The sequence below is a fragment of the Ambystoma mexicanum genome, chromosome 13 (assembly GCF_040938575.1).
Source record: "Ambystoma mexicanum isolate Mex_15411 chromosome 13, UKY_AmexF1_1, whole genome shotgun sequence".
Classification (NCBI taxonomy): domain Eukaryota; kingdom Metazoa; phylum Chordata; class Amphibia; order Caudata; family Ambystomatidae; genus Ambystoma; species Ambystoma mexicanum.
In genome coordinates, this window is record NC_090938.1 from 35,389,799 (window position 1) to 35,403,872 (window position 14,074).

At 48.1% G+C, this 14,074-nt stretch overlaps 1 protein-coding gene across 5 annotated transcripts in view; it reads right to left on the reverse strand.

Moving 5' to 3' along the window:
- PLEKHA6 (pleckstrin homology domain containing A6) overlaps window positions 1-14,074 on the reverse strand; it is a 534,942-nt gene that overhangs the window by 44,969 nt on the left and 475,899 nt on the right. For all 5 annotated transcript variants that reach the window (XM_069633107.1, XM_069633108.1, XM_069633109.1 and 2 more), the window contains 3 exons: window positions 9,258-9,338; window positions 8,630-8,779; window positions 1,012-1,107 (listed from right to left, as the gene is read on the reverse strand). In XM_069633107.1, the coding sequence (XP_069489208.1) occupies window positions 1,012-1,107; window positions 8,630-8,779; window positions 9,258-9,338 (327 nt within the window). The remainder of the gene's footprint in view (window positions 1-1,011; window positions 1,108-8,629; window positions 8,780-9,257; window positions 9,339-14,074) is intronic.

Consider the following 14,074-nt stretch of genomic DNA (forward strand, 5'->3'; position numbering starts at 1 on the left):
GGTGCTTGTGGTGCATCATGAGTTTTTAGAGTAGGCGAGGCAGATGGCCATGCCACAGCTGCACAGGAATGGCTGCTAAAACTGCGGCCAAATGTGTGGGTAACATTAATTTGCAAATAAAGATTGCAAAACAATTCGTCAGTAAAAAAAAAAGGTTGTTTGAGATTTGAAGCTCAGGAGTGAATTGACAAAGATGGCATTGCATGTAAAATCTCACTTTCTGGTGCGCTCTTTATAAAAGTTTGAATTTTTATAGTCTTTTGTTTTCAGCTAGAATATCACATGATAATGTACAGATTGGCCTGAAGGCGGTTCCTGCCACGTCATCACTTCTCTGTTTCTCTGCATGTACATGTAACCGGCTTGGGCTGGAGTGGAGGTTACCCGTGCTGTTTAAAAATCATAGATTGGGAAACTCCAAGTAAATCGGTGTTCCCAAACATACGTGTTTTCATGTTGTACCATGGATCCCTGTCCATCTGCATGGAAAGGAAAGAGGGGCTGCGTCCTTTCATCGTGTATCTGAGGGGCCGGTAAGAGGCGCTGTGGGCAGAGGGTGGGCTTCACAACTAGAGAGTCGTGTACTATTTTCACTAAGGGAACTGCTTTTCTACTTCAAAAACCAGGCCGAAAACAGGAGTTTGATTTTCTAATTTAAGAAAATCACGTGGCTGTCCTGAACTCCAAGGCCCCCCCCCCCCGTGTGTGGCTTAAAAAGTAGATTCATGTTAACTGAATGCAACGTGTCCCCCAGTACCCCGGGTGCAACCCAGGCCTCTCAGCCACTTGCTTGTGTGCACTGCACGACCGTGCACCGATTGGACCCAAGCAAGCCATTCTCAGCCTGTGTGCATCACACATTGCTACGAGGGTGAGGGGCCTAACTAGTGTGCACCCTACAGTACCCCGGAAGCAACCCATTTCCCCCTGTTGAGTAACCCACAAGGACCTGGGTGTGGGGACCTCTTCCCCAAGTGCGTGCCGATGGGTGACCCTGGGGCACCCCCTTACCTGTATGTCAAGGTTCAGCTGCTCCCAGAGGTCATCGTGCAGGGCACACACCTCGTTCTCCAGGGTCTCATACTCCAGGGTGCTCTTGGACAGTGCCTGGAAGAGAGGGGCAACGAGTTACTGTCAGGCAGAAGTCCAATGGCGGTGTGAGGACCACCGCTTGGTGGAGTGAGTGAAGACCAGTGGTCGAAGTGAGCGGGAGCGGTCAGGAGCGCTGCTCCTGTACTTTTTTAAATTACGTTTTACAGCTCCTGTACTTTCATTTTAAAAAGAAACCGTTCGGGAATGGTTTTGTTTTAAAATAAAAGTGTAGGAAGACGTTGCAGCTTGCACTTACAGTGCACTGCACTGAACATTCCCTTAAACAGCAGGTGCAAGTGTTTGGGGGTTCGTATTGTGTGTGGGAGAGGACGTGGCGATGGGGTTTGTGGGGAGTGGGTGCAGGCCAGCAGGGAACATGGTTCCATTACTTCTTTGTGTACTCTTCGACCACCGGTGAAGACCACAAAGATGGCAGAGCAGAGGAAACCACCAATGTATACCCTGGATCCAGGAGGCTGGCCCAGAGAGAGGGACCCCATGCCAGCCCTTGAGCGAGCGGGGACACCAGTCCCCAGAATCCCTCACCCAGCACAGCGGTCTTCAGAACATCAGCATCACGTGCGACAGAGCCCCCTTCCCACCAGTCACACCACTCCTTTCCACTCATACCTGCCAACAGTGCCACCCGCACTTTCTGCCACCTTGGAAGAAACCCCCAGGGCAGTCTCAGAAGACCTGCCGAGTCCACATACTGCTGCTCCGAGAGACCCCCCGAAGGCATCCCTAGGAGAGGTGGACCTCTAGAGGCGGGTGCCAGAGAATCCAGGGGCAGGCCGGGCCAGAGCCCAATGCCAGCCGGCCGGCTGGAATATTTTGTAAATCACAGATGTAACATTTAAGTGATTAAAGGGGCGGAGCCAGCCACTACTTTTTTTTGTGCAGTGTACTTGGAAGACAAGTTAAAAGTGTTCCAAATTATCAGAAAATGTCTGTTGGACCTACTTAAAAAAAAACAGATTAACATGGTCATTAAATACTCTCTTCTATTAATGTCCCATATTCAAGGCCGAAACATGTCTGGGGTTGCTTGTGTTTCCTGCAGAAAGGACATGGCCTAGCAGTTTGGGCAGGGCTGATATGATATGATAGATTATTTATAACGCGTTTAATAACCAGAGGTTTCTAAGCAGGACCCGGGGATCGAACCTGCGTTGCTCCGTGTCGTCTCGCTCCCAAGGCGAACACGTTGCCACTGAGCTATCCTCCTGAGACAATTGCTCCCATTGGTGGCAGTACCTGACTGATTTGCATATGGCTGATCAGTCAAAATATGCAGAATCACAAAAAGGTAAACCTGCTTTTCAGCATTTAGCGAGGAAATGTCCTGGCCTAGTCAGCACTGCAGAGTTTAAAAAAGAGGTGGACTTTGTGACTCCATGCTGTAGGAAGTGGATACAAAGCCCAGCCCAAGCGCATCTCTGAAAAGTGTACACGGCAATGGCTGTGCTGGTCGCCACTCTTGAAGACTTGATAGATGCAACAATTGAATGACAGTCGATGGAAAGATGGTGGCCATCTTTTAAAAGGTAACAAGTACTGAAGCAACGGCTTGGGAGGTAAGACCTCTGCCTGTGCAGCAGAAGCCTGTGGCGTGAGTGACAGCAGGGCTCTCCCTCCTTCAAAGCAGTGAGTTCATGCTCCAGCCAAAGACCCTTAATTGCACCAGGAGAGTACAAGCAAACAAACTCTAGACCCTCTTCTTGAAGGAGCACCTCTTTCACACAATGTAAGATACACCACTCTCTCGAACCCATTGAGACCAGTGTTCCTCTAAATGACCACTCTTGACAGCCCAGCCTCTTTGTTAGACCCCCCACACTCCTTCTCTCCACATTGTGCAGTGTTTCCCCATCTGTAAATGTGAACTATCCCCGGCTAAACTAATTGGCATGAAGGTGATCTGTTGAGGACTCTGTGGGTTGAATTTAAAGGCCACAAACAGAAGTCCCTTGCACATGAATGGCAGGATTTTAAACACTGAAACAAAAACGGACTGACCTTTGTTTTTGCTTTTCAAGTAAAATTAAAGAGCCACATCACATGGAAAGGGGCCTACCTGTCATTGCCAAAGGACAAGCATCATTTCAATTTACAAAAGAAGGAGGGATCAAAGATCCATGTCACATGGAAAATAGGATGTTTAAACATTAAAAACAAAAACGGCCTGCACATGTGCGTGCAAATAAAAACAGTTCTAAAAAGTAAAAGTGAAAAAAAAATCACTGCTCACAGAAAAATGTCAGGAAAACAAAACATGGATGTGCGGATTGACCAAAAGCAATGTATATTATGTTTCACCTACAAATATCCAGTGACATTTTAAGAGCCACTTTGTCTTCATAGAAAATGTCAGCCCAACACAGACACTTTTGCTGGCTGTGGGTGAAACTTCACAAGGAAAACTCCCACTCTCAGCCTGGATGTCACATCTACCATCTAATAACCAACCCCAATAAAATGTCCTGCTAAAGGCGTCAAATTCAGTGTTCTCCAGACCTGCTGGCTCTGAAAGCATTGACTTCAAGAAAAAGTCACCCTTGGTTGGAGCATGACTAATTTGTGTGAAAATGAGGGCACCCGCTTCAAAGAACAAGCTTCCAACACAAAGGTGATTGATTAAAAAATAAAAAAATAAAAAACTGTGGGCACAGGCTGACCGACTGAAAACAAATGGCCGGAAGCAGAGGCAGGACCATTTGTCCCACATGAAGATTCACAATTAATTTATAAGGACTATCATCATTTAGGCCTTTTTCTCAGCCATCATATGGTGGATGGGTTTCATCTAAGTACAAATTTTAATGTAATTTCCAGGTGATTTTGGAGATACAAATTTCATCCACGTGCGACTCATGGAAATGTAATGGCTATCTAAGATGTGATTCTGGTTTATCTGAACATGTTCTAAATGTGAGAGTCAGTGAGTGGGTGGAAAATGAAATTAGGGATATGCTTAATAATTTACATATTCATAACTGTTGTGCTTTTTATGGAAACAGCAGAAAGGTGTATTTAAACAAAAGGAAGGAACATATAGCAACCTACATCAACACAGTATATATCCAATGGCAACTCAATTTTTCTCATTCCCCATTGTGTGAACCAGCCCGATGGGGAATGAGAAAAATTGAGTTGCCATTGTTGTGTTGTGCTAATGACATTTTTGGCATTTAATTCTGTACACTGTGAGGTGGCATGATTTTAAGATGTATATGACTATGTTATGTGTATATGTTTTTTAAACAAATGAGTGTATTTCCTGTGCTGAAGAGAGATTAATATATGAAAAATGATATTTTATGGTAATACTGCTTTTTGATGATTATTGAGAACACATAATGCAGCCCATATTTGTTTCGTGGTTGCTACAAGAAATTGCTGTCTGAGGATATATACTGTGTTGATGTAGTTTGCTATATGTTCCTTCCTTTTGTTTAAATACATATTATTTATCCTTACTTAGTAGGAGGGAATATCACCAGAGCGTGGGGGTTACCCCTGTAGAAAAACAAACAGCAGAAAGGTGCCACATGGGCATGCTACATGATACAGACTTGATGGTCGGCTTATCTAATTCCCCATGATTAGCTGAAACAGAAAATATGTTTAGCATGGCAGTTGCTAGTAAAATTATGAAGTTGTGATACATAAATAGTTTTTGCCAAAAAGTTGAAAGGAGAACAAAATGCAATTGCAAATAGGAATTGCCCAATGTTGCCCCAGACCCCTAACACAATCCTGACTTGGAGGCTGGGTTTAGGAGGAGAGAGAAGGGTATCTGTCCAATCCTAGTGGCAGGGATTACTGCAGGGTACTTCCCTAAGATTTTAAAATTGGTGGTGTCATCACTAATATGTAAGGGGGACTGCACTAGGACAGGGGGACAGAAACAGGAGGAAAAAAGAGAAGGAGAGGAACAGACAGACAAGATACAGACCTTCAGGAAGGTTGCTGAAAAACACTTGACAACTTTAAGGAGACACCAGATGAGACTGCTGAGAGTGCATCTGGGTGGAGCGGTCTATTTCTAGGAAGGCCTCAAAGCTGACTGGGTCCTTTGGTGTAGAGTGGGAGGCCATCTTTGATAGTGGAGAGACCAGACCCCTGCCCTATCTTTCCAGACTCTACTGAGATGCAGCTGGCTTTCCTGAACCTTAAACAGAGGCTCGATATGTAAGTAGAACTGAGCCCTGGGAAATCAAAAGGTGGGGGAGCCTGCTGGCCCTGAATTATTTCCCTTTATAGTGGGAGGGGGGACGGCAACACTGTGTAGATACTTAGCCTATTTAACCAAAAATATTAATTTAATTAATTTCCCATTTGGCAGAACACTAGGGGGTGAATTTCGTTAAAATTTGAAATCAACAAAGATCACTTCCCAGTGTGTGCTGAAAACTATAGCCTATACATTAATTGGGCAATCCTTGTTGTCCAGCTGACCCAGACTTCTTTAAGGAAGATGGGTGTCTTTGTTCTTAAATCAGTCCAATCTTTTTATCCAGTTTCCCCAACACAGACCTTTCAGTAAGGGGGGGGTCTGAAACCAAAATTCTCCAAAGCATTCCAATTTTTCTGTCGGACTTCCTAACCTAGACCAAAGCAAGGGGGGTCTGAAAAACAAAACGATACATCATCCTGTGTTTATTTTAAACCAAAAGTGTGGGCAAAATTATAATTGCCATTTGTATTTTTACCAATCTTGAAATCCTACTGCTACCCTTTTAGGCCCACAGGAAAATCAAAATCACACATTACATGATAAGTGCCTTTGTTATTGACCAGTGTAATTAATTTGTGAACTGAAATTTGCACAAAGTGAAGAATTGCGATTAGGTTCTTTTTCACTTTTGTGATTTATTTATGCTTTGTGTCACAGATAAAGTGGTGTTTTGACAATTGTGTGCTAATTTCTATTACTGTTAATTTAAATAAATACCAATATATTTCCTGTATGCCGGAATGGTTCTTGGCTCATTGTTAGCTCAGGGGCGAGGGATCCAAGGGGCATGATATGTGTCTGAGATCGGGCTAAAAAAGAATCTGTTTAACAGTTTGTTGCATAACCATGTGAGTGGGGAGGGAAGGAACTCCCTGTGTTGAGGGTGGCTTCTCAATAAACTGTTAAAACTCTATCCCCCTCACGCCCCCTGTAACCGCATGTCTATATCTGCTATCGAAGGTCAGCACTTCATTGCTTCCCTAAGCTAAGTCCACATTCAATAGATAGCCACAAGGAAAGAAAAATAAGAGCGTGCACTCCATGCTCAGCGAATGCACTTCAGATATGAAGTTGGCAGTCCAGTAATAGCATGCATACCAACCAATTCTCCAATTTTTTAGGGTGCGATTTCTGATGTTTCAGTCCAAAAGGTCTTTGAGGTGCAAACGCTCCCTCATCTCCTTTCAAATGCTGCACAGTATGAGTGGCCACTCAAGCACAGGGGTCTCTCATCCAGTAAACACACCACCAGGACATCTCTCTTTCAGTACACGCTGTGCACACACCAGCAATGGCTCTCTCTTAATGCACTAAGTGCATGCTCCACTGCATGAATCTGCATCCACTGTACCCACTGGCAGATGTCGCTCCCTTTTAGCACAGCATGCATACACTCCACCCCATGGCCTCCGTCATCCAGTCCACACACTCCACCCCATGTCTCTATCTTTCGGTATATCAGACAAAAGTCCAAATCCTGCTGTAACTGACAGCCCCAAACACTAGACAATAGACTAAATCCCAATACCGGACAATAGTCCAAATCCTGGAGTTAACTGACAGCCCCAAACACCGGACAATAGTCCAAATCCCAGCTCTAACTGAGAGCCCCAAACACCAGACAATAGTTCATATCCCACCGCATACAAAATGCAGCAGCCAGACTCCTCCTCAAGCTACCCAGAAGAGAACACATCACACCCGCGCTAAAAATACTACACTGGCTACCACTGAAACAACAAATAAAGTTCAAGGCCATGTGCATCACACACAGAGCAATACACAAACAAGGCGCAGAATTCCTAAGCGACAAACTACGCCTACACCAACCGACAAGAACACTAAGATCAAGCACCGACATACGCCTGGAACCAAAACCCTACAACAGAAAAAAACTCGGAGGATTGTCCTTCTCTCACCAGGCACCCAAAACCTGGAATGACCTACCTAAGAATATACGGAATACAACAAACCCCCTAGCATTCAGGAAACTCCTCAAATCAAGGCTCTTCAAAGCGTAACCACAACGGAGACGCACCAGAATGCCCAGACATTAAAACAATGACGAAAATAACTCCAAGCTCGACCACTCTCAAATTGGACAAACACTCAAACCAAATAACCAACCACTCGACAGAGCATAAGACATCATGGAAAATAGCCACAAAGGAAGGCTGCAGAGACTGACCACATACCTAGACCCAGACGAAAGCCCCAAGTAATTCCCACACTCGTACGTACCGGACAAATATATCCAGACCGGCAGACGCATCTGGATAGACGTTGGCCTGCGTCGCATCTGGATAGGATCGATTGAAGGACAACATGCCCACGGCCAGAAAAAATGAATGCTAACATGTGCCACACCTAGAATTGTGAACACCGGCCTGCATGGCGCTCAGATGGAGTTGTGAATGTTAGCATGCCCACACCTGGACGGGTCTCTAGACACTAGCCTGCGCCGCATCTGGATGGGGGTGTGAGGGTTGGCATGACCACACCTGGATGGAGTCCTAATCATTGGCCAGCGCCGCGTCTAGATGGGAATATGAAGGGCCAACGGGTGTCACACTCAGACAGAACTACGAATGTTAGCATGGTAAAGGTCAGGTAACCCACTAACCAATATAAGCTCAAACTCTGCATACTTATCTCACTCAAAACAACTCACACAACCATCTCTCGCACAACAAGCCGTACGCACTTCACAACACTGCAACAACACATAAGCCGGAACAACAGCACACGCGGACTGACTCCGATCCGAAAACTGCACCAAAGCTCAGCACCCGGTGTATACTGAGTTGAAGCTCCTCTCACTATCCTACTCCCTTCTTTACCTTACTAACCCATCCCACCTTTATCGTTTACAGATCCGCCTGAGCGCCTGGCGACCAATTCCGTTGGTGATGGTGCGCGGTACAAATACCTTTAACATTTAACATTTAACATATCCCAACACCAGACAATAGTCCAAATCCTGGCTGTAACTGACAGCCCCAAACACTGGACAATAGTCCCAATCCCATCTGTAACTGACAACCCCAAACACAGGAAAATAGTACACATCCTGGCTGTAACTGACAGCCCCAAACACTGGACAATACTCCAAATCCCAGCTGGCACTGACAGCCCCAAACACCAGACAATAGTCCAAATCCCGGCTGTAATGAAAAAGCATACTGGAATGGCAGATGGAAACACACACAATATGACAAAACAGAACACAGCATGAAACTCCCAAGTCCGCACCACGCTTCACCTTAGTGGAGGGTGTCCATTGAGCGGGTCCCTTACCGTGGTGGCCTGCGACAACTCCACGCGAATGTTGATGAGCTGGTTCTGCAGAGACTCTTTCTTGTGCAGAAGCTTCTCGGGGTAGGCCGGCTGACTGCCGAACATCTCCAGCTCTTGGTGAGTGGCCATCAAAGCACTTTCCAAGCTTTCCTGAGAAGGGAGAAAAGGGAAGTGTGACCCACACTGTGGCTGAGGAGCGAGGTCAAGCGGTGAGAGGGACACTGCCCCAGAAGAACACCTCTCTTCACAAGTGTGGTGCAGAAATTCATCCTAGGGAGATCGCAGAAAATAGGAGACTGGCGACTAAATATTGGGCACGGCGCGGCAGAACCGGGCATGAGACGGGTACCTCCCAGAGTAGGGTTCACCCAATTTCTCAACCAACCGAGACGGCCTCAGCCCACTCCGAATGACATCTCAGCGACATCGCCATGGAACGGGCCTCCCCAGCTCCCAGCGACATCGCCATGGAACGGGCCTCCCCACCTCCCAGCGACATCGCCATGGAACGGGCCTCCCCACCTCCCAGCGACATCGCCATGGAACGGGCCTCCCCACCTCCCAGCGACATCGCCATGGACCGGGCCTCCCCACCTCCCTGACATTCCACCGCAGGTCACATGCTCACCTTCTCGGCTCGGAGTTGCTGGACCAGCCTATCCTGTTCCCGCACCACCTTGTGCTGCTCGCAGAGCTTCCCCAGCAATTTCTGGCAAACATGAAAAGGAAAGTCATGAATTCAAAACCTGAACTGGGAGGTTGGAATATTGTGAAACAGAAGCTGTGACCATATGCCGTACCCAGTAACAAGTGGCAGACCTGGGCACCAAGTAGACTGTGAACCTGGCAGGCACACACACCGCTACTGGTCACCACGGGCAGTCTGGCCTCCCCTTTATTAAGGTTTGGGTTCATGGCCTGTTCTCTGAACTTCAAGCACATCTATTCACCAGCCCTCCCTCTACTGTGTAGGATAGCTCAGCCAGTGAATTGCTCTCTCTAGAGAACTCTACGCAACACTTAGTTACACGTTAGAATCCTTGCAGGGCGAACTCAGTCCTACATCCATTAAAGGGTAATAAAATAACACACATAAGCACCCCAGGTGGGGGAGCCAGACAAACAGGTGGCTAGGAATGCAGGCTTGATCTGAACCGCAGGTACAAGCCTGCTTTCCAAGCCTCCTGACGGCCGGCTCACTCCGCCGCCATCTTCCCCCACCCTCCGTCCCCGTTTCATTTTCTATATTAACCCCTCGGCCCCTCACTTGCCTTATTTCGGCCTGCGGCGGCCCTTGCCGCTCCACCCGCACCTTCCTCTCAGCTTCCCAGAGCCGCCAAGGAAAGGGAAGAGGGCTCGGTACTGAGCCCCGCCTTCCATATCCATGGCAGCCAAGTTCATGAAGGATTTTCCTTCCTCCAACGGGACGCATGCAGCGTCCCGTTGGAGGAAGGAAAAATGAGCCCCCGGGTTTCCACTTTGGTAGCCCGGGGTGCTAATGGCCTTATGCACCCGTTCCGCTTTGCTCAGGTCGCTAACTGGGGCCGCGGCCCGTTACTCCCCCCCCCCCCCGTGTTGACCATGGAACGGGTACATAATGATGCTACATTGTTACTTGCACTTTGAAGCCAGAGCATTTTGGCAGGAAGTGCGCTATCAAACAGGATATTACTGTTGCTGGTGTTATTCTGACACCACAGCGCTGTCCCTGGTGTTTGTGTAGCTTGATTTAGACTCCAGTGTTCGATTCTGGTATCTGCAAAAATGACCAAATTCTTTGGTCGAATTTGTTAGGGATTTTTGATGGGGTTGGAGTAAGGGTATAGGTTAAGGTAGGAGGTAGTGGGGGTGCAGGGGGTCCACCCCCACAATATTCTTTTAAACATGAGACCCCAGAGTGCACGAAATCACACCAGTCACGAATCGTTCTCTTCCTTCTCTAGGAAGGAACTGAAGTCCTGGCTGTTCGAATAATTGCTTTTCTGTAGCCTGTCTTACCCTTTGGCCCCGTCTGATCCGCGTGACCCTATATCTGTGTGTTTATGTTTCACTGCGCCTTGATGCCTGCAGGCTTTTGCGCTAGCCAAATAAATAAATAAATAAATAAATAAATAGAGAGGGGGCTAGGGGGCACAAGCAGTCAATTCCCCATTGGCAGCCACAGGTGGTGCAAGGGTGATCCCGGGTGTTAATGTAAATAGGGGTGTCACTGGGCCCCCCTGGGGGCGCAGGGGACAGGCAGGACCCTGGGGGACGAAAAATGGCTGGGGTTGGGCTTCGGGTGGGGCTCCCCGGAGCCAAGTCCTCAAGGAGGAGGGATGGGGTGGCCCTCAGAGGTAATTGTGGGAGCTGGCAGGGAGGGCCCCACCAGCAGGGTTTGGCAGCACCAACCAGAGGGACATCAACAAAAGAGGGAACCATCCCAGAGAGAACAGGCCACGCTGGTCTCAAGCTCAGGTGCACTGGGGCGGCAGGAGCGGCGGGTATCACCATGGGGGTGATGATGGCTGCCCAGGGAGGAACAGGTGAGCCTAAAAGGGAGAAAATCCACACGTGGCGCGGAATGCAGTACATAATGAAGGGGGAGCAAAGGCACCCGAGACAATGGCAACAAGCGTTGGGGCCACGCTGGGCGGTGGGGGATGGGCAGGCAGGTCACGCCTCGGCCCCAAAACAGGCAGCAGCAGCACCGGGTATGCCCACCTGGCATGTGCCTCTGGAAACTAATGAAAACATACAGAAAGAGAAATGTATCGATATATCGGCATATTTTCACTCTCCGTTTATAGAAGGGCAGAGGAGTGAGGAGGCAAAGAGTGAGGCAAAAGAGAAAACATTCTTTGTGGAAAGATCACTGATCAGCTGAGTAACTATTTGCAGCCATATTGCTGGAAATATATCCTGAGCTTCATCAAAAGCTGTGGTCGTGCAATCATTCTGTTTTGACAATGCATCATGATTGTATATTTGGGGCCTGGTTGCTATATGATGAAAGGTTTAGGAGGACAAAAGCTACGCTGGACTGGGGTTGTAGGGCAACGAACTCATGAGCGAATTGCACGGCAGCACGTCCATCCAGCAGCAAGGGGTCCATGCTGGGGAGGCCGGCTCAGCCCTTTCGGAACAGCGGGGGAGGCGGGGACAAAAAAGGGACATGCTGGGCACACAACGAAATCTCGTGTGCGTGATCGGTCTAAATTTAAGCACGTCTGCTCATTCTGCGGGATGTCAGAGCACGGGGAAGCAAAATGTATCAAACGCAGCAAGTAGCACAAGAAGGAGCAGGGTGCTCAGGGTTCCACCGGTGCGCTTACTCTCGCCCGTATGAGTGGATGTGTTAAGGGTGTGGGCAAATGGGTACCCATGAGGGGGGAGGCAAGACTGTAGGCAGAAGAATTTTTGCAGGGTTTTTTCAGTTGCCTGTGGAGGGATTTACACCCCCAACGCCGGTGCCCGAGAACCAGAAGTCGGCTCAGTCACAACCAACAATACTGAGGGAAAACGTGGCCAAGGAAACCAAATTGGGGAGATTTGCGGGTCCATTTTCCTCTGCTCCCCGGATGGGGCTGTTATGCTCCCCGCTGGGCATCGTCCCAAAGAAGGAGCCAGGAAAATATAGGTTGATCCATAACCTATCATTTCCTATCAATAAACGATGCCTTTAATGGTGACTTGTGCTCGGGAAGGTACGTGTCCCATGACTCTGCGATAACACGGCTGCGGCGGTTGGGAAAAGGGGCACTGCTAGCAAAAGCAGACATTGAGGCCGCCTTCCGGCTTCTGCCGGTGCATCCAGAGGACTATCATTTGCTGAGCGTGCAGGTGGAAGCAAGATTCTATTATGATAAATGCTTACCCATGGGGTGCTCTCGCTCATGCGGTTACGTCGAGGCATTCAGCACATTCCTCGAATGGGTGACAAAGAAGGAATGTGAGGGGACACAGGTCCTACATTACATTATGTTTATTGGACAACAGGGCACAAATGAATTCGCACGGGCACTGAAGACCTTGCAGGAGGTGGCAGAAAAAATAGGAGTGCCACTGGCGGCAGAGAGGATCGAGGGTCCCACCTCCTGCCTTTGCTTTCTGGGCATTGAGATTGACTGTGAGGCGGGTGAATGCCGACTCCCAGTGGACAAGGTGCAGGACTTCGGGGAGGCAGGATCTGCGTGCCTGAGGCCTAAGAAGGTGACATTGGGGAACTGCAGAGTTTGGTGGGTCAGCTGATTTTTGCTCTCAGAATCATTCCCATGAGGAGACTCTTCCCATTGTCCATTGCAGTGGCTGTGTCAGGATTGACAAAAACACATCAGCACACCAGGCCGTCTAAAGAGCGGAAGCATGACCTGGTGATTTGGGATCGTTTTGGGGTGATTTTAACAGAGTAGAGGTCTGGACAAACGAAATTGAGAGCAACGGCCAGTTGTGCCTGTTCACGGACGCAGCTGGGAGTGTAGGTTTCGGGGCCATCCAGGACAACAAACGTAGCAGACAGCGGCGGCCAGATAGCTGGAAGAAGGAGGGAAGGTGCAAGAACTTAACATTTTGGAGCTGTTTCCAATTATAGTAACATTAACTACATGGGGGAAGAGTTGAGGCGTAGGGATGTAGTTTTCTGGTAAGGCAGCATGCTGGTAGTCTGCTCAATCAACAGAGGGCGGCGTGCCCAACGGTGCTGTGGTTACTGAAGAGATTGGCATTGCTGTGTCTAAGGGGCAAAATGCTCTTTCAGGCAAAACATGTACCAGGTGTCCTTAACAATGCGGGTGATGCTTTGTCCCATTTTAAGCTACAGGAGTTCCAGCGATGGTTACCAGGGGAGGACCAATTTTTTTTTTTTATCGTATTTGTTGATAGTGCACAGACCCAGAGGTATCACGGTGCTAGGAAAGCGGTACATTTGTAAAGACAAGCAGGTTACAGGTCAAATAAGTTGGTTTACCATATTTGTTTAAAACATTATGGTAAAAACTTTATTCGACAGGTGGATATAGTGGTTCATGTAGATATAAAGGCAGGATATGATATGGTGCGGATTATACATATTTGGTAATCAGTTCAGTTTGAACTTTCTTTTGGAAGAGCGAGTAGGTACGCTCATCTTGGATGGGCGTTCCTGAGGGAGGGAGACGTGGAGGTGAAGCAGGAGCCCCCTGCTCTCTTTCTGGTGAATCTGGGAGTAACCAGGGTCGAGGTAGAGGACGAGTGGAGGTTCCAAGTGGTGTGTTTCTTGGTGATTTGGTTCATGAGGTAGAGGGGGCGGTGTTGTGTCGGCAGCGGTGCGTGATGAAATGAAATTAAATGAAATGATATTTTATTTATATCGTGCTCGTACACAAGTGTTTCAGAGCACGACCAGGCAGAAAGGGAGGGGAACAAAGAAAAAACAGAAAACAGCGATCTTATTAGACCCAGTGACATTTAAGAAAGCGCAAGTGCAAG